Here is a 20,489-nt window from a genome sequence, read left to right as displayed (position 1 = left end):
GCATAAATTACTATATGTACTGCATATTAGTATGTTGTACTGCAAATGGGGAATAATTAATATAAAATAGAAAGGCTTCAGAAGAACTGATCATATGCATTGATATTATCTACAAATTGTATTCTTTGTTTATGTCATGGAGAGAGTATTCAGGAGAGCCACTGATTAATTAATTAATGTCTCTCCCATCCATCAAAAGCCTTAAATGCTTTCACTCTCTCTCTCTCTCTCTCTCTCTCCTATCCATCAAATCCATCAAAGCCTTGACTTTGTGCTGCTCCACCATGTAGCATATTTGAAAGTGATATGCAGAGGGCCCCTGAATTTGTTTTCTTTGACCTCTCGCCATCAAAATCCTTGAACCCTTTCACACTCTCTCTCTCTCCTACTCATCACCAAAACCCTTGACTTTGTGCAGTTCCAGTTTGTAGCATTATCTTCATTAGAAAACGATGTGCACAAGGTTCCTTTTTTTTTTTTTTTTCTTTTAACCTTTCTCTATCTCTTATCCTTTCCTGTTCTTGTTTAATTAAAGTCATTTTTTCTTGGTTTGCCTTTCTTAATGTATGATTCTAGCTGGAGTTTAAAGATAAGCATCAATATAGAAAGGCAAGGTGGTGCATCTTGTTGTGTATTTAAGCTTTTCTTATTCTTCATTGTCCTTTTGTTTTCATCTTTGTCCTTGTAAATTTCATTCAACTGTCATGATTCCATTCATCGGTAAGGAAGAAGGTTTGATCTAAGTTAATTTGGTTGAAATATTTAGTTTGATGATTCTAGTCGTTAATTTAGAGGATCTTGCAGATTAAATCAGACAAAAATGTTGAAAGATTTGGCTTCATTGTATATATACATATGTTGTCAAAGTTACTGTCGATCCAAAAATTTATCATATTGATTTGAGATTTGTGAATAGGGTGATATCAAATTCATTTCAGGCCATGATCATCTTTAGGTACATCAGCACACCATGATGGATCTAGGGTTTTGTGGCATCTATTCTCTTGATCAGGAGTGAAATAAGAGCAAGAAAATAGGAACCCTGTTGATTATCCACAGCAATATTGCTAACATACACACACACACACACATATATATATACACTGTTGTAGTCTAAAATCAAGGCTTTAATTTCTGGGGTGGCGCTATACATGACTTTAACAATCATAGATTTTTCATAGCTGAACCATGACTTTATATGATTTGCTTAATCAGGGGACTACCTTCCTCGGAATATCGACATTGCAAGAACTTGAAGAACAGCAAGTCATTCTAATTTCTATACATATGTCATCTCCTCCTTTTAACAATCCCCATTATGAAGATAACAGTTGCCCATCCCTCCATTATGCTGATTTATGGTCACTTTTGCAAGAAATTGACATATCGGTACCTGTTGATGATCATAACTCTTTAGACCGGATGGATCCTATAATGTTCGAGCAAGAAAATTCGGCCATGGTGCAGTACTCCAGCCAAGAGAAAGGATTGGTTGGAGACAACCCCATTAATCCTGTAGCGTTCGACCAAGAAAATTCAACCATGGTGCAGTCCAGCAAGGAGAAAGGACAGGTTGGAGGCAAAACCAATTTGAAGACTAGTGAAAGAAACCGCAGAATCAAACACTCACAAGCTAAGAAGACACTGCTGAAACACATTGCAGATCAACAAGGGTCAAGTGTGATTAGGAAAGAAAACCATAATGCCAAGGAGAGAGTACGAAGGATGCAGCTCAATGCATCTTACTTGGCTCTTCGTTCGTTGCTACCAGATGCTCGAAGATCAAAGGTTGATCATTCTTCACAGCATTTGCATTGATTCTAGCTATTTGGTTCATCCTTTTTTTTCTTAATTTTCTCAAAGCATGTTCGAAGAAACTTCACATCAGTTTAAATTCCTTTTTACTTTCTTCCAAACAAACCCTATAAGGTTTGTATTTTTATAGTTTTTGGTTTTTTCTGCCACCAATCTTGCAGAAGAGATGGAGTTCACCGCGAATAATTGATAGAGTTCTTGAGTACATCCCTGAGCTGGAGAATGAGATAGAGAATCTCACTCTCAAGAAGGATAACATGCTATCCTCCCTCGCAAACGAGCAAACTCACCAGAATCAGCCTTCAGACCTCCAAGTTCCCACGGTTTCAGTGACTGAAGTTAGAAAAGATGAAGTGATCGTGCAAATATGCATGCAACGAGAACCAGGCAATGTGCTCTCAAATCTGATGCAGAATGTAGAGGGTGAAGGCATGGGGATCATGAGTGCTTCAAGTCTTTATGTTTGTGATGAACGAATCTGCTACCACCTGCATATTCAGGTATGTATTTTACATAATTCTATGTGAAGTTTTCTCCTTTGTGTAGGTCTAGGGCAAGTTTTCCTGAACTGCATGAATCTTGTTTCCTTGTTTAGTCTATGGTTAATTCCTACTATGAGAGCAGTACAAGTGATCATGCAAATTATAGTAAACAAGAAGGTCATCAAGGATAAGACAAGAATAACTTCTCCTTTTGCAGAGGAGAATGAAGAGTATGATCTTTAAGTAACAAGGTGATGATCACATAGGCATTGCTTTAAAACTTGAAAATTTTGAAAGGATGGAGATGATAAATGGGAAAATATGGGTGTGCATTAGGTCTTAATCTTGAGTAAGTGTAATTAGTATATATACATCGGTAGCCTTATTCCCTAATAGCTTAAGCTTTTAGCTAGGTGAATATATCAGTAGCTTTTTAGTAGTTGGGAGCATTAAAGCTAAATTTTATATGAGATAGCATGTTCAAACCTCAGTGCTATAAAACTTGAAAATCTTAAAAAGATGGAGATGATAATGGGGACAATATGGGCATGTATTAGGTGTAGAACTCAAATAAGTTTAATTAGTATATATACATTGTTAGCCTTATTCCCTAATAGCTTAAGATTTTAAGTGATTTGGTAGCTTAACTAGTTGGGTATATATTAATGCTAAATTTTCTAGGAGATGATGTTTGAACCTCATGACTTGTTTATTTTCCCTATCTATAACCCTCATGTGTAAAAGCAAAAGAAAGTTGTTTGTGAGACAGAAGCGATTAAATTTATTTTGAGATCATGTGTTTGAATCTTGTTATTGACCTTTACTATTTATTACCCTTGAGGTAAAGTGTCACGCCACGGATCTAGGACTCACTAATTAATCCTATTATACCATACTCAGTTGGTGCTCCTAAACCTAAGATGGAGAAGTTGATCATAAGTTTCATGTACATTTTTGTTTAAAATAAGAATGTGGAGGGCAATATAAAGAAATACATTTCCTAAAATAAAGACTTTTAAACAAATAATTAACAAAATATATTTCGTTTAACATAACCAAAACTTGTACAATATTACTTTGTACTTGGTAACCCTATGGTCCGCTAAGGGTAAACCATATAACAAGTATACAAAACATAAATTGCATCATTTCTCCTAAATAATTCAATCACCTTATGAAACAAAAGTAAAAGCCTAAAAAAGAATCTCAACATGAACAAAACATCTAGTCAATATTGCATGTAAGGCTTAAGCATCACTCCCAACAAGGGTTATCTGACTTGTATCTAAGAGAGTATAGAATAGAGTAAGTTTACAACGCAATAAGAATATGCCCATTCCATGTATATCTCCAAGAAAGTAAATCAAACTGTGGCAAACATATAGCAACATGCATTTTATTTTTTATTTTTTTTCTTTTTGTAATTATGAGCACACACTTGATAATCTCAAACATGAATAAAAATTGTAGGTGACACAATCTACTTTGTCTCATCCACTCTCTCACATGTGATAACTTGAGAATTCCTTCAATGAAAAATATCATCTATCAATAGGCTATCAAAAGAATGACAATTTTGGAACTACCACCTAAGGACAAGTCATGTCATGTGTCATTGGGGACTTGTGTTCAAGGGTAGGACCAACCACATATCTTTTGAGACTATAACCTAAGGGCAAGACTAAACTCATGTCTTTAGAAACTAAAACCTATGAGAAGGACTGACCTCGTATACCCACATCGGAATGTCTTTCTCAATGGCCTTAGGAATTCTCACCTAAGGAACTAATCCACATAATAAATGTATATAACCAGATATGATGTTTGCAATTGCTCACTAATAACTAATATATCCATCCTCTAGATATTATCTATTAGGGTTAAATACCACACCGTTTTCTCCATGAACTGCCACTTCAAAACTGACGTCATAGTGCTTCATACCATATCCAAATTAATAGCCCATGGTTAGAAAACAATGATGCATAAAATAAAGGGATTTGTTGTTATCATCTCCTATAAATCTAATGTAAGTTTTTTGGACTCAAGCTGAGAGAAATCAGAGGGATTTTTCCTTATTTTTATCAAAGCAGATTTTGAAACCTTAAAACTATCTGATGACCAAATACGGGAAGGCCAGAGACTAGAGCTCCACCCTCGATGCCACATCTACCTAAGAAGTGGTTGTTTCTATAGACACTACAACAATTTGAGAGCCCTGTTCAACCCATCACAGGTCATAAATTAAATGGGAAAAACCTTTTTCAATGATCACAATTGATCATGATGTTTATGAGTGGGAAGGATAAGGATGATTACCTCATTATGGTCATAACAACCGGACATCTAAAGTTCAAAACATGGAGATCCGATAATAACATTGTAATGCATTACTAATCAACATAATGGAGAATGAGATTGGATAGAACTTCATGCATGTTCTAGACCACTGCAAAAGAGACATGGGATGCTACTGAAGAAACATACTCTTACAAACTTTGTTGAACTCTTTGAGACAGAGCATTCTTCATGACTTGCAATAAGGAGAGCTCACGATCACTCAATATTACAATAGTCTCACCTGCCATTGGCAACAACTAGACATGTTTGAAAAATTGGTATGATACTATTCCAATGATGGTATCAAAACAAGAAGATTGTTGAACAAGAAAGAATTTTCAAATTCTTAATTAGTTGGACTCAACAAAAATCTTAATGAAGTACGGGGAAGAATTCTTGTATTAAAGCCCCTGTCATCCATCCTAGAGGTATTTTTTGAGGTTTAGAGAGAAGAGAGAAAGAAGAAAGTTACAGTGGGAAATCGTAGCACCGTTGCTCTATGCCATGTTCTATGCCACCCGTGCTTGGAACTAAAACAATAACATAGAAAGATAAATTCTTTAGTGCTCTCAATGTCCAAAGAGAGAAATCTAGCACTTGAATAATTGATTCAAGTGCTTCCAATCACATGACTAGTAATACTGCCTTATTTCATTCTTATAATCCATGTTTTGAGAATTATAAATTTCAAATTGTTGATGGATCCTTATCCATGGTAGTGGGTATAGTTTTTATAGTTATCTTTAAGAATCTAACCATGAAATCTATTCTGTTGGTCTTTGATCTTTCTTAAAACTCGCTATCCATTAGCAAACTTACAAAGGGCCATAAATATGTCACTAATTTTTTTCCCATGTAATATGAATTTCAAGACTTGGGCTCCGAAAAGATGATTGGCAATGCTAAGGAGTGTGTGCGGCTCTATTTTTTCAAAGTTGATGAATCTCTTGATGAACAAACTCTATCTACAAGTTGTGTTAATTAATCCAATAGGTATTTTTCAAGTCCTAATTCCAACAATGATAGTGGAATCATGTTATGACACTATAAATTAGGTTGTCTTAATTTCTTGTACCTAGCAAAATTTTACCCTTACTATTTCATAATAAAAATCCTTCAATTTTCCAATGTTAGATTTATCAATTTTCAAAGCATGTTCCGAATACTTATCCATCTCAACAATACAAATCATCACATCCTTTCTTAGTAATTCACAATGATATTTAGGGCCGTTTGGAGTAAATAATGTTTCATGAGTTCAATGATTTTTATCATTTGTTGATGATCACACTAGAACCACATGGATATTTCTCATGAAAGAAAAATAAAAAACTAGTACAATATTAAAAAAAAAAAAACTCCATTCCATGATCCCAACCCAATTCTAAACAAAAATCCAAGTCCTCAGAACTGATAATACTAGAGGATATTTTCAATCAATTTTAAGAGATCATCTATCAAATAATGGTATAATCCATCAGAGTTCCTATGTGGACGCACCTCAACAAAAGAAGATTACAAAATGGAAAAATTGGCATCTTATTAAAGTTGTCAAATCTCTTATGTCAACTACACATGTTCCCAAACATTTCTAGGGAAAAGCAGTTCTTATTAATGTTGCCTATCTCATGAATAGAATACCATCTAGAGTTCTTAATTTTCAAACCCCTTACAAATCCTCACACAAACCTATCCTCAAACTCGAATCATCTTTTCCTTATCCTTAATTTTTTTTTGATGTTCTACCTTTGTTCATATTCACCAACAATACCACAATAAACTTAAGCCAAAAGCCATCAAGTGCATCTTTCTTGGCTATTCCTCAAACCAAAAAGGTTACAAATGCTACTCTCCCACTACTCGAAAATTCTTCGACTCCATGGATACGCATTCTTTGAAAACACTCTATTCTGCCCTAAAAGCCATATTTAAGGGGGATGATTCAACCACCACTCAAGAATATTAATTTTGGCCTCTCGAAAATGCCGCCCCACCAAACACACCACCTTTTCCTCCATAAAAAAAAAAAAAAAAAAAAAAAAATCCAACACATACTCACTCAGGATGTGGAGTCTGATTCTCATCCTACCATACCCACTCTAAATACAGATTCTAATTTCATTTTCCCACACAACTTGTGAATCACAAAGAGTTACATGTTTATTCAAGGAAATGGGAAACTCCATAGGAAAAAGAGTGTCTTCTATACTTTTAGAGTAGAACCATAAGTCTCATCCGAGCCAAGACAATCCTAATTTCATTCCAAGTCACTCCATACATGATCAAAAATCCTAGTTATAATCTTGATATTCCCATTATATTGAGAAAAGGTGTTAGGATGTACTCGACACTCAGTTTCCAATGTCATATTTTATGAAAAAATATCTCCAAATATATCGTGCTCTTACCACTAATCTTTTTGATATAAAAATTCCAAAAAATATCCAAGATGTTCTAGAAACACCTGAATGGAGAGCATCCATTGGAGATGAAATTTGTGCCCTCAAAAAGAATGAAACATGGGAACTCCCAAAGTTACCCAAAGGAATACAACATGTAGGATGCAAGTGGATTTTGAATGTCAAATACAAGGTTGATAGAAGTGTAGATCACTACAAAGTAAGAATAGTGGCTAAAGGATTTACTCATGCCTATGAAATCAATTATTGGGAGACTTTTGCTTCAAGGGCAAAACTAAATACAATACTTGCACTGCTATCCTTGGCAACCAATTTAGATTTCTTTCTTCACAAATTAGATGTCAAAAATGTTTTCCTTAATGATGAGGATTTAAAGGATGAGGTTATATGGAGGTTTTGCTAGGATTTGAAACAAGAAGCAATGCCAACAAAGTCTATGGGTTGCAGAAGTCTCTATATGATCTCAAATAGTCACCAATTGTTTGGTTTGAAAGATTTATAAGAGTAGTTAGGAAGCATGGATACTTTTCAAGACAGTCAAGTCACACTATGTTCAACAAGCACTCCCATGATAGGAAAGTTTCTATTCTCATTATGTATATAAATAACATTATTCTAATTGAGAATTATGAGGAGGAGTAATCAAGATAAAGGAGATTCTCACTAATAAATTTGAGATCAAGGACCTTGGAGCACTTAAATGTTTTCTTTGAATGGAATTGGCTAGATCAAGGAAATGTATCAATATTTCTCAACACAAGTATACTCTATAATTACTTAAAGAGATTGGGATGCTAGGAAGTAAACTAGTTGACACTCCCATGGACTCTTCATGCAAAAGTAGGCATGGCAAAAGAAAGTTCTTTAGTTGATAAGGGAAGATATCAAAGACCTGTTGGAAAACTTTTATATTTATCTCACACCATACTAAAAATTGGTTTCTCAATAAACGTTGTGAGTCAGTTCATGAACAACCTAATTGAAGCACATCTTAAAGTAGTATATCATATTCTTAGGCATCTAAAAATGACCCTAGGCAAAGGATTCTAATTTTGGAAAGTAACAAACCATGGTATTGAAATTTTTCAAAATGTTGATTGGGTAGGTTCCATAACTAATCGGTGATCTACTTTAGATTATTGTACTTATGTTTAGGGAAATTTAGTTACTTGACGTAGTAAGAAACAATTAGTCATTGCTAAAATTAGTGTTGAGGCAGAGTTCAAGGTTATGGCTAATAATATAAGTGAGGGAATGTGGCTAAAAAGGTTGCTTGATGAGTTAAAAGTTCAAATTGAAATTCCAATGAAAATGTTTAGTGATAATTAGGAGTGATAAATATTGCAAAGAATCCAGTTCATTGTGACAAAACCAAACATGTGGAAATTGATTGTAGTTTCATTAAAGAAAAAAAATCGAAGAAAGAGCCATTAAGATGATTTATACACCTTCTTGTCTTCAAACTAAAGATATCTTGACAAAGGTCCTTCCAAGGGTTAGTTTTGAAGCTTTGATCAACAAGTTGGGAATGATTGACATCCATGCACTAGCTTGAGGGAAAGTGTGCAAATTTGGATGAGATTCAGATTGTGATTCTGAATTGTATGGAGGATTACATGATTTCAGAGTCCTGAGCTAGGTTTTTGTGTTCGTAAGCTAGTTTAAATAAATAGAGAAGGATAATTTGCTATCCAATATCTCTAGTTCAGTTTTGAATTTCTTATATTAGTTAGGATTTATCTTTTATATTTATCCCTAAAATAAAAGAGTTAGCTGATAAATTTGTTAATATCATCTCCTAGAAATCTTATATAAGTTTTTTGAAATCAAGGTGAGAGAAAATAGGGGGATTTTTCCTCATATGACCATGCTTTAATCATTTAGAATATCACAAATGTAACCAAGCAATTGTAAAAATAAACCTAATTAATTTCATAATATATTAACCCACTTATAACTGTATAAAACATTCTTTAAATTTTAATAACCAAATAGAATTAAAGAAGCAAAGATGTTGACTATTCCATTAAAAGATAACTTAGTTGAAATCCTTAAAATAACTATCTAATTAACTTTGATTTTGAAGTAATAGATGATTTCAAAAACTTGTTTGGAATTAGTTTTCAAACAAAGTTTATTATTTATTTGTTGCAAGGAGTTGTTTGGAACTCAAATAGAACCAAATCCTCAACCTTCTTTTCTTCATTTTCTCTCTCTAGCTTCTCTAAACCCATCATTTTTTTTCTAGAGATTAAGGGTGGCAAATGAAACCAAGCAACTCCTTACATGGTGGTAGAGAAAATATGAGGTGGCAAGACTAAGACTATCATCCATCTATTCTTTTATTATTTAACTTTGAGGTTAGCTATTTTGACTTTTAAGGTTTCCCAAATCCCAATTCAATCCTTCATATTCCTATAGTTAACTTAAACTTTTAATGAAGTTTAATTAACCTTGAGCAAGGTTTAACTTATAATTAAATGTGATTAATTTTAAACTAGTTTTTAACCTTTAATTAAACATGTTTAAGTACCAAGATTGATGTTGGTTTTATTTTTATTTTAAATAATACAAGGCATTATAAGGTGTTAGAGATATATTATTTCAAATAAGATTATTTGCTTGTTTTCTCTAACTTAAAAGAAAATTCCTCATGAGAAAGGGGGCATTATAATGACCAAAGCGCAAGTGAGTTTAATATATATTCTTATTTCACTACCTAAAACCTTAATCTATTAATAAAGTTTAATGTTAAATTAAAATTCAGATAAAATTTGCAAATATTTTTCGTCTGTTATCTATGTAATTTAAAAAAAAAAAAAAAAAAAAAAGATTTGCCATGAGATGGATGTTAAGGTTAAAGGTCAAATTAAGTTTGTTATACATTGTTGATTGTTAATTATCTAACAACATAGACTTTTAAGTTAATTGGTAACTTAATCTAGTATTAAAGTTATATTCTATAAAAGAAAATATCTGAAGTGTCCAAATATGATATCAAGTATACCGTTTGTTTATTTTCCTACTTTTTGAAGTCATGTATAAATGTAAAAGAAAATTGTTCATAAGTAGAGATGTTTGAACCAAAGGTCAAATAAGATAAATATATATTTGGGGAAATCATGTAAAAGTGCACTATTTGGAAAATATGGATGAATTAAGAACCTAAAAAAAGTGGATTTCATGGAAAGTACATTTTGAGAAAAATAATTCTCAATCATGTATTAGAATAATAACTTTGTACATGCTTTCAACACTACCCTCCTATCATATTTCATCATATCACATCTTATGACTTCACCACCTTAATTTATTTCTTTTTTTTTTCCTTTAAAAGCCAAATCTTCCCTATTTCACTTCTCTTTACACTTTTTTTGTTGAAAAACTGCCGTTTTTTTTTTTTTTTTTTTTTTTACCTTTTTAAAATAATTCTCTATTTTTTAAATCTACTTAATTAAAAAATGCAAATTTAATTTTTAAAAGTACAATTCATTTATTCATTATTTTTTCATTTTCTTTATTAAATTTTTTTTAACATCATATATAATTAATGCATTAAAATAAATTAATTATGATAATATTCACATATAATAATTAATAATCTAATACATAAATAAATAAATACTAAAATTTTAAGTAATATTGATTTCAAATATATAATATTATTTATTATTCATTTCACATTCTCTATTAAATTTTATTTTAACATCATGTGTAATTAATGCATTAAAATAAATTAGTTTTTAATATAAAAATATATTTACCTATAATAATTAATAATCTAATACATAAATAAATAAATACTAATATTTTAAGTAATATTGATTTCAAATATATATATATATATATATATATATATATATATATATATATATATATATATATATATATATAATATTTTATTTTGTTTCATATTCATAATATTTTATATTTATAATATTTATAATTTTCATATTATGGATCTTAGTTTTTATATATATATTTTAAATTTTTTATAGGATATTAAACCTAAATTTTTAAAATTAAATATAAAAAACACCACATGTGTTGTAAATTTTTTGTTTTCTTCAAAATAAAAACAGAAAATAATTTAAAAAATTATTAATTTCATTTAATTTTATTCTACAAAAAAATAGTTATGATCATTCTTTAAAAGTATTTAATTTTAAAAGCAATATTTGAAAATAGGTAAAATTAAAATTTTAAAAGTGATTGCATTAAATTTTTTAATATAAATTCACAATTCCTATCATAATACATTGATATTTAAAAAGAAAAAAATAATGTTTTTTTATTAAATATGTAAAAAAAAAAAAAAAGTACATTTTTGTTTAATTAAAATTTTAAACCTTTAAATTTGTTTTTGTTTTTAATAAATAATGTTTTATAAAAGTATATTAGGTGCATTTTTTTAGCATATTATTTAATAATGGCTACCAAAGTCATAGTAATGACAATAAAAAAAACGAAATAGGCTAGTAAATCCTACTATCAATTGTGATACTTTTAATTATTAACATTGTTACTTTTAAGTAAAAACAATGTTATTATCTTTAGTACTTTTACCTATAATGATGAGTAAGAAAGAGGCGAGTACATCCTTTTACCTATACTAGTACTTTTAGTTGTTAACATTGTTACTTTTAGGCAAAAATTAATTTTACTATCTTCAGTTGTATGTTTGATGTAGAGGCTGAAGTGGTGATGGGTTATATGACAACTACATACGTGGGCTTCAATCAAGTATGTCTATTAGCTTGCCTTATATAGGTGGTAGTCCACCTTCAGTTGGTTGAAGGGTAGTTGTGGAAGCATGCACAAGTTACTATTATAGTGTATGATTTAGGGATTATTTTCCCCAAAATGTATTTTCTAGAAAACTCACTTTTATAGGTTCTCAATTCATCCATATTTATGAAATAGTGTACCTTTACATGATATATATATCTTATTTGAGCTTTGGTTCTACCACCTTTACATCAAAATGAAAAGAAAAAAAAACGGTTTTTCAAGTCAAATAGTGTAAAGAAAGGTGGAATGGGGAATGGTTGGCTTTTGGAAGGAAAAAAAAAATAGGAAAGGAGGGTGGTGACATCATAAGATGTGACATAATGAAATATGGTTGAAGGATAGTCTTAGAAGCATGCACAAAGTTACTATTCTAGTGCATAATTTGGGAATTATTTTCCCCAAAATGTACTTTCCATGAAACCCATTTTTTTAGGTTCTCAATTCATCCATATTTTCCAAATAATGTACCTTTACATGATTCCCCCTATATACTATTGGTCTATTACCAAATAGTTTAAGAGTTTTAAAAAATGGGTGCTAATATTGATTTCGAAATAACATTTATATAAATTATTCAACCCTTACCTATTGATATCCAAATAACATTTAGAAAATGTTACTTGTGAGAAGAGTGTAAAAGTTAAAACATAAATAAAGTTTGATAAACATTATTGGTCGTTATCTAACTATATAAACTTTTAGGTCATTAATAGCTTAACATGGTATTAAATAAACCAACTTATTTATTTTTCACATTTATTGAAGTAGCGTGCAAGTCTAAAGCAACATTACCATTAAAAGGGATGTTAGAACTGAAGCTCAAATAAACTTGGTTTATATTATTAGGACCACTACCTAATAGGTTAAGTTTTAGAAAAGATTGGTGTTAAAATCCAAATAGAGTTTATATATATTTTTAGCTTACAATCTATGCAAACTCAAAAGAATATTGTCCATGAAATGGGTCTTAGGGTTAAAATCCACATTAAGTTTGATTTACATTGCTAATCATTATTTAAAAACATAAACTTTTTACTCAATTGGTAGTTTATAATAAAGTATCAAGTTTTATAAATTGTAATATCTAAGTTTGCTTGATACAATATTAAATAAGCGCTCACTTGCTTATTTTCCCCATTTATTAAGGTTTCGTGCAAGTTAAAGAAAATTCTCAATGAGAGGTGATGATAGAATGAAAACTTAAATAATTTTAATATATATTATCAGACAATTGCTTAAAGGATTAAGCAAGAAACTTTATTAACATTAAAATCTAAATGAAGTTTATATAAATTATTGGCATTTACTTATGCAAGCTTTAAAGAAGATTGCTCATGAGATAGGTGTTAAGATTAAAGCCCAAATTAAGTTTGATATATATGTTTAACCATTATCTAACAACATAAGCTTTAGGTCAATTGGAATAATGTATCAATGCTAAGTTTTATAGGAGATAGTGTCAATATGGTATCAAATAAGCTCACTTGAGTATTTTTTTTCATTTGTTAAGGTTGCGTGCAAACCTTGTAAAAGATTACATATGAGAGAGACTTTAAAACTAACACTCAAATAAGTATCATATACAAACATAAACTTATTATGATATCAAATCTAAGTTTTGTGAGATGTTATATCTAAGGTTTCCGAATATGCTACCAAATAAGCTCACTTTGCTTGTTTTCCCTATTTATTAGAATTATGTGCAAACCTAAAAAATACTAGAAGGTGAAAGAGTGTTAAAACTAAAGCTTAAATAAACCTAATATATATTATTGTTTTATTACTTAAGAGTTTGAGCTTTGAAAAAAGTTTGTTTTTAATACTAAAATCCAAACAAAAGTTTATATGCATTGTTTGCCTACCACCTAGTTATGCTTAAAATAAATTTTCCCATGAGATACATATTGAATTTAAAACTTAAATTAAGTTTGATCCATTGTAGACTACCATCTAACAACATAATCTTTAAGTCAATTGGAATACGATATTAATGCTAAGTTTTGTGGGAGATAGTGTTCAAGGTGTCATTATGGTATCAAATAAGCTCACTTGCATATTTTTTTCAATTGTTGAGGTCACATGCAAACCTTAAAAAGGATTGCGTGCAGGAAGGGCTTTAAAACTAGGTCTCAAATAAACTTGATATATATTTTTAGTTCACTACCTAATAGGTTAAGCTTTTAGAAAAGTTAGGTGTTAAGACCAAAATCCAAATAAAGTTCTTTTAACATTATTGACTCATCATCTATATAAGTTTAGAAGAAATTTGCTCATAAGATAGGTGTTAAAGTTAAAGCCTAATTAAGTTTGATATGCAATAATGACCACTATTTAACAATATATGTTTAAGTCAATAGGTAGTTTTTATGATATCAAAGTTAAGTTTTACGAGAGGTAATATCTAAAATTGCCTAATATAATATAAAATAATCTCAATTGGATATTTTCGCTATTCATTAAGGTTATATAAAAACCTAAAAGAAGATTGTCTATGAGAAGGGGTGTAAGAACTAAAGCTCAAATAAGCTTCACATATAATATTGGTTCACTACCTGACAACTTCAGCTTTAAGCCTTTATAAAAGATTAGTGTAAAGATTTATATCTAAATAATATTTGTATACATTGTTTGCATATTACCTATGTAAGCTCAAAACAAGTTCCTTGTGAGATAGGTGTTACAATTAAAGTCCAAATTAAGTTTGTTATACATTTTTACTCATTATCTAATAACGTAGGATTTTAGTTCATTGTGTTAGGATAAAACCCTTAAAAGCATGACATAATGTAATAAATTTGAAATTCATTATTTATTAAATGATATTTCAGTTTCACTTTTATCTATCCTTATTCCATATATTATACTTTATGACCATTCTCACCTAGCATCTTTTGCATTGTACGAGATTTAGGTGCATTAGGAGTTGCATGGAAGATCCAATTCATAGGTTCCTTGCAAATAGATGACTAGTTCACAATCAGTTTGGGGGTCTAGGCAGCCCAATAGAAGTTGTAGTGCATCATCTTCTAATTGGAGGGATGGCTAGTCTTGGCTATCGAGATGAGTTTCCCACGGTGAGTGTACTAATGTGCATGATTACACATTGTACAAGACCTACGATGATTCATGATTTAAGGCTAGTTATCAAATAGTCATGACCTTACCAAACTACTTCATTGTGTTGTCTTTCAACCTTGAGAGAATATTGAGTTTGTACTAAAATTAGCAATGGCTTTGACTTAGGGGTGAGATCATAAGTTGACCATATATTCCCTATGGATTAGGTCACTATTGATGGAAGTCAATAATAATACATATTTTCAATAAAGGCACCATGATATCTCATAGGAAATATAGAGTGTCTCCTTAAGTGATTCTAAAGAGTTGTGTTCATAGAAACTATGGCTATAATTGTTCCTTAAGTGGAACTTGACATAGGCTCTTTGAGAGCTAAGACATGTCAGTTGAACACACAATATGAGGATCTATAACTCAAAGATAGTAGAGGTAGTCTTGAAAGACTAATAGTTTTTACCTTGTTAAACCATGAACACTAGTTCATAAGGAGACTAAATGCAATAGATAGTAGGTTATGGACCCGAGCACATAGTGTCTCGTTGTTATTTACATAGGATACAAGAGTTCAGCTAATTCGTTGTAATAGGATGTTAAATCTACTTCAAAATTAGATTTTAAAGAAGTCAATGCTTCATTAGTCCCAATGGTCTTCGCTTTGAGTTCATATACCTTGTTGGCATGGGTTATGGGGGTCGGATTGGCTTTAGGTTCACTTTTGTGCATAAGGGTGTTTTGGTAATTATGCAATGTTACATAGGGGTAAGTGAACATGGTCTTTAGATTAGGCTAATTGATTAATTAGTAGGCCATGTTGGGTTAATTAATCAATTAGAACTAAAATTATGTTACATTAAGTGACTTAAGCCTAGTTAGGAACCATATAAATACCCCTTAGGGGTTAGGGTTTCCATCACTTTTTGTCTTCCACTATCCACAAAAAAAAAAAAAAAAAAAAAAAAAAAAAAAAATCCTAACATCCATCCTCTCAAACTTCATGTCATTTGTGTGCTAAGAAATGAGGTTAAGTCATCAGGCAAAAGATCATGAGTTTACACGACTTCGACAACATCGTTTTGATTCTTCAATACTTGAATTTAAGGTTTGGGAAGATCCAAACATAAAGGTTAGTGCTTTAACCCTAAAGTTCAATTTTTTGTAAAAATTAGTATTACTTCCATTGCTTAGATCTAAGATGTTAACACATTGGTAGCTTAATATAGTATCAAAGCTAGGTTCTATGGGAAGTAATGATGGGTTTGAGCCCCTAAAAGCAAAACATGATGTAACAAAATTAGACTTCATTGTACATGACTTGGGTGCATTAGAAATTATACAAATGATACAAGTCATGGGTTTCTTGCCAAATGATAAGTTGTCCATAGTCAGTTCATAAATTTAAGCAATCCAGTAGAGATTGTAGTGCACTACCTTCTAATTAGAGGAATGACTTGTCTTAACCATCATGATGGGTTCCTCATGGTGAGTGTACTAGTGTGTATGGTTACACATTAGTTAGGAAATATGGTGAATCGTGATGTAAGGCTATCAATTGTCATGATTCACTGATCTACTATATTATATGGGCTTTCAACCTTGAGAAGATATTAAGCATGTACCAAAATCAACAAGAGGCTTTAACCTATGGGTGAGACCCTAAGATGATCACATATCTCTATGGATTGGGTCACTATTGATGGAGACTAGTGGCAACAGGTATTCTCAATAAAAGCATCATGATATTTCATAGGTTTTAGATAGTATGTCCTTTTGGGGGATCCAAATGACATGTGATCTATAAGACTATGACCATATCATTTTCTTTAGTAGAAATTTGACATATGCTCTTAGAAGCTAGTGCATATCAATTGATCACATAATAAGTGAGATCTATAACTCAAGGATTAGAGAGGTAATTTTGATAGGTGATAGTACTACCTTATTAGATTATGGACACCAGTTCATGAGAATTTTGCATGCAAAGGATAGTAGGGCACAAACCTAAGCTTCATATCATTGTTATTTACATAGGGTATTAGAGTACAATTGATTCTCTATAATGGGATGTTGAATCAACTTTACAATTAGATTATGAAAGAGTCAATGCTCTTATAGGTCCCAATTGTTTCCACTCAAGCTCATATACCTTAATAACAAGGTTTGTGAGGGATGGATTGGCTCAAAGTTCAATTTTGTGCATAAGGGTATTTTGGTAATTACATGAAGTTGCACAAGGATTAGTGAACAAGGTCTTTAGTTTGGATTAATTGATTGATTAGATAACGTTATGAAGTTAATTAATCAATTAAGACTCATTTTATGCTAGATTAGGTGACTTAAGCCTTTAATGGGCTTAAATCATTTAAGCCTAATTAGGGAACCCTATAAATACCCTTTTAGAAATTAGGGTTCCAATCATCTTTTAAATGAGTCATCTTCCACCTTAAAAGAAAGAAAGAGTCATAAATTCCTCATTTGCAAAAACTCACCTTTTAAAGTATTAAAATCAAGTTAGAGTCATCTAGTGAAAGATCTTGGGGGTTTGTAAGGCTTCTGACTACTTTAAAACCACTCTTCATCGATGGGGATTAATTTGTGAAGGTACAAATCATAGGTAAAATTTTCTAAAGCATTGTTATTCTAATTCCTTATGATAAAAATTGTATTTTTTTTTTTCTTCCATTGCTAGGATCTAGAAGCCTTAGGGAATATTTATGTACCTAACCTAAGCCTAGGATAGGGAATGGAGTGTTAGGGTTCCTTGCCCAATATGGCATCAAATAAACCAACTTGCTCATTTTCCCCATTTATTAAAGTCATGTGCAAGCCTAAAATAAGATTGTCTACAAGAAAGGGTATTAAAAATAAAGCTCAAATTATAAACTTGATATTGTTGCTCTACTACCCAACATCCTAAGTTTTTAGAAAATTATGTGTTAAGACGAAAATCTAAATAAGTCATCTATACATTGTTGGCCTACTACACATGAAACTCAAAAGAAGATTGTCTATGAGATTAAGTTTGATTACATTATGACCATTATCTAATAACATAATGTTGGGTTATAAATATCTATTTAGAACATTTTTATGATTACACAATCTTTGGGTTCAATTATATTATTTTGGGTTGTTTTATACAACATGTACTTAGTCCTTTTAGAACCAGTTTGGAAGAGCTTCTCAAACACTAAAAAACAACATTTGAGTTCAAATACAACTTTAAGAGTGATTGCATAAAATTCTCAACACGAGACCTTACACTTTCCAATCATGATTTATCGGCATTTTAAAAAGGGAAGAAGATATGCACTTTTCCACAAACATCATGCATGCATGAAGCAAATTTTTATTTAATTAAAAATTTTAAGAACATTATTTCTTTATTTTAATAAAAATGTTATTTTTCTTATTTTAGTTATAATTACTTCTACTTCTATTTTTCCTACTAGTAAATATAAAAATTAAACAGTATTCTGAATAGAATTTTTGTATGAAAATAGTTTTTTTTTTATTGTCATTTATTCATAGATTAAGTATATGAATCCAATTTTTCCTTTAACTAAATAAGTCAAATCAAATCAATGTTGAGTCAATTTAGTTTAATAATGAAATTAATTTTAATATATTCTAATTTAATCAAAATTTGCCAACTTGATTCAATTCTTTATTTGGTTAACCATCCCAAACCAAACCATACTTGTTCACTCCTAATTATCAAGATAATGATCCTTATAGAGTCGAATAACCAAACCAAATCAATGTTGAGTCAATTTAGTTTAATAATCAAATTCAAATTTAATATATTCTAATTTAATCAAAATCGACCAACTTGATTCAATTCTTAAATTGGTTAACCATTTTAAACCAAAGAATACTTGTTCACCCCTAATTATCGAGATAAGGATCCTTATAGTGTTAGATGCTTGGGATTATAGTTAGAACCTGCTAATCAATAAACTCAGTCTCACTTTTTATTAGTAATTACTTCTATTTTTATATTTCCTTCTATGAAACACAAGTTATACACTATTTTAAATAGGGTTTTAGGGTTTTAGTATGATAATATGGTTTATCTTTTATTATCATTTTTTCTTAAATTAAGTAAATGAGTGCAAAATCGAATCCAACCAAACCAAATCAATGTTGAGTCAATTTAGTTTAATAATCAAATCAATTTTAATATATTCTAATTTAATCAAAACCAACCAACTTGATTCGATTCTCAAATCAATTAATCATCCCAAACCAAATAATACTTGCTCACTTCAATTTCAAAGACAATAATTCTTGTAGGGTTGAATGCTTAGGATTATAGTTAAAAACCTTTAAAGTCCATTTAGCAATGATTTTAGGAAACGCTTTTTGCCCGAAAAGTATTCTTGAAAAAAAAAATGTGTTTGACAAGATTTAGGAAATGCTTTTAAAAATCTAAAAAATCACTTATATGTTTTTAAAAGAAACACTTGATAGTTGATTCTCGTAAAAACACTATCCAGCTCACTCTTAGAACCCATTTGGCGGTGATTTTTGAAAACGCTTCCAACATATTTAACACTTGAAAAATTTTAATATTCAAGTATTAGAAAGATTAGAAACGTTTTTTAAAATCACTATCAAACACACTATTTAATGTGCATTTGATAATGATTATAAAAAACGATTCTAACATTTTTAATATTTAAATGATTAAAATTTTTAAATATTAAAAATGTTAAAAATACCTTCTAAAATCACCATCAAATTGACATTTAATCAATTACTTTTTTAAGGTATAATATAATTTCTTATAAAGTTAAAGAATATTTTTACATCATTATATTATTATCTAACTTATTTCTCTTTGAAGATATCTACTATTGTGACTTGTTCAAATTTGGACAGATGAATGGAAGTTCAGATGGAGATGACTACAAGGCACATTTAAAACACAAGGTAATTTCTTGGCTTTGTTGATTCATAATTCATTCACTTGGTGATCAAGAAAACAAATAGGCTCTTTTACTTTCCATAAAAGAATGAGTGGATGAGTATTTGTATATTGCAAAAAGAAAGTTTGGGTTTGCAAATTCAACAAACCCTAGCACCTTATTTGTTATCATTTAGGAGCCCTTTGATGCAATTATGTACAAAATTTCATGCACAAAATGCAATTATAATATTTAAAATTTCCAGACAAATTCATATAAACTTTCATAAAAGCCCCTCCATCTTAAACTTAATTAATGAAAGGTAAATCATAAACCTTTCGTTTTAGGCCTTATTTGGATTGAATCTTTTTTTTTTTTTTTTTGTCAAATAATCCTATTATATATATATATATATATATATTTTAAAATTCTATCAATTTTCTCCCATCATAACCTAATGGAAGCAAAAATTAGGGTTGAGAAACATTTGAATGTTAAAATAAAGAGGAGAAAAAATAAAAATAAAATAAAAATAAAAGCCCTGTAATTCATACTACCATGAAAAGGCTGGAAAAAGAAAGAGAAGAGAGATGTGGGAGGAAAAGAAATGTAACAGAAGAGCCAAACTTGCAAAACCATGGAAGATAAAGGAGGAT

At 30.3% G+C, this 20,489-nt stretch overlaps 1 protein-coding gene across 2 annotated transcripts; it reads left to right on the top strand.

The window, feature by feature from the left end:
• Window positions 1-1,286: 1,286 nt before the first annotated feature.
• On the top strand, window positions 1,287-19,916 carry LOC117926487 (transcription factor bHLH160). 2 transcript variants are annotated; one of them, XM_034845586.1, is made up of 3 exons: window positions 1,287-1,788; window positions 1,977-2,315; window positions 19,808-19,916. In XM_034845586.1, the coding sequence occupies exons 1-3, from the start codon at window positions 1,288-1,290 to the stop codon at window positions 19,877-19,879; spliced, it is 912 nt and encodes a 303-aa protein (XP_034701477.1). In that variant the 5' UTR covers window position 1,287; the 3' UTR covers window positions 19,880-19,916. The 2 variants fall into 2 exon arrangements, with proteins under 2 accessions (XP_034701477.1, XP_034701478.1); XM_034845587.1 differs by lacking the exon at window positions 19,808-19,916 and adding an exon at window positions 5,510-5,737.
• Window positions 19,917-20,489: the final 573 nt, after the last annotated feature.

The sequence above is a fragment of the Vitis riparia genome, chromosome 12 (assembly GCF_004353265.1).
Source record: "Vitis riparia cultivar Riparia Gloire de Montpellier isolate 1030 chromosome 12, EGFV_Vit.rip_1.0, whole genome shotgun sequence".
NCBI lineage: Eukaryota > Viridiplantae > Streptophyta > Magnoliopsida > Vitales > Vitaceae > Vitis > Vitis riparia.
The sequence above is the reverse complement of the archived record's forward strand: the minus strand, read 5'-3'. Positions and strand labels throughout refer to the sequence as shown.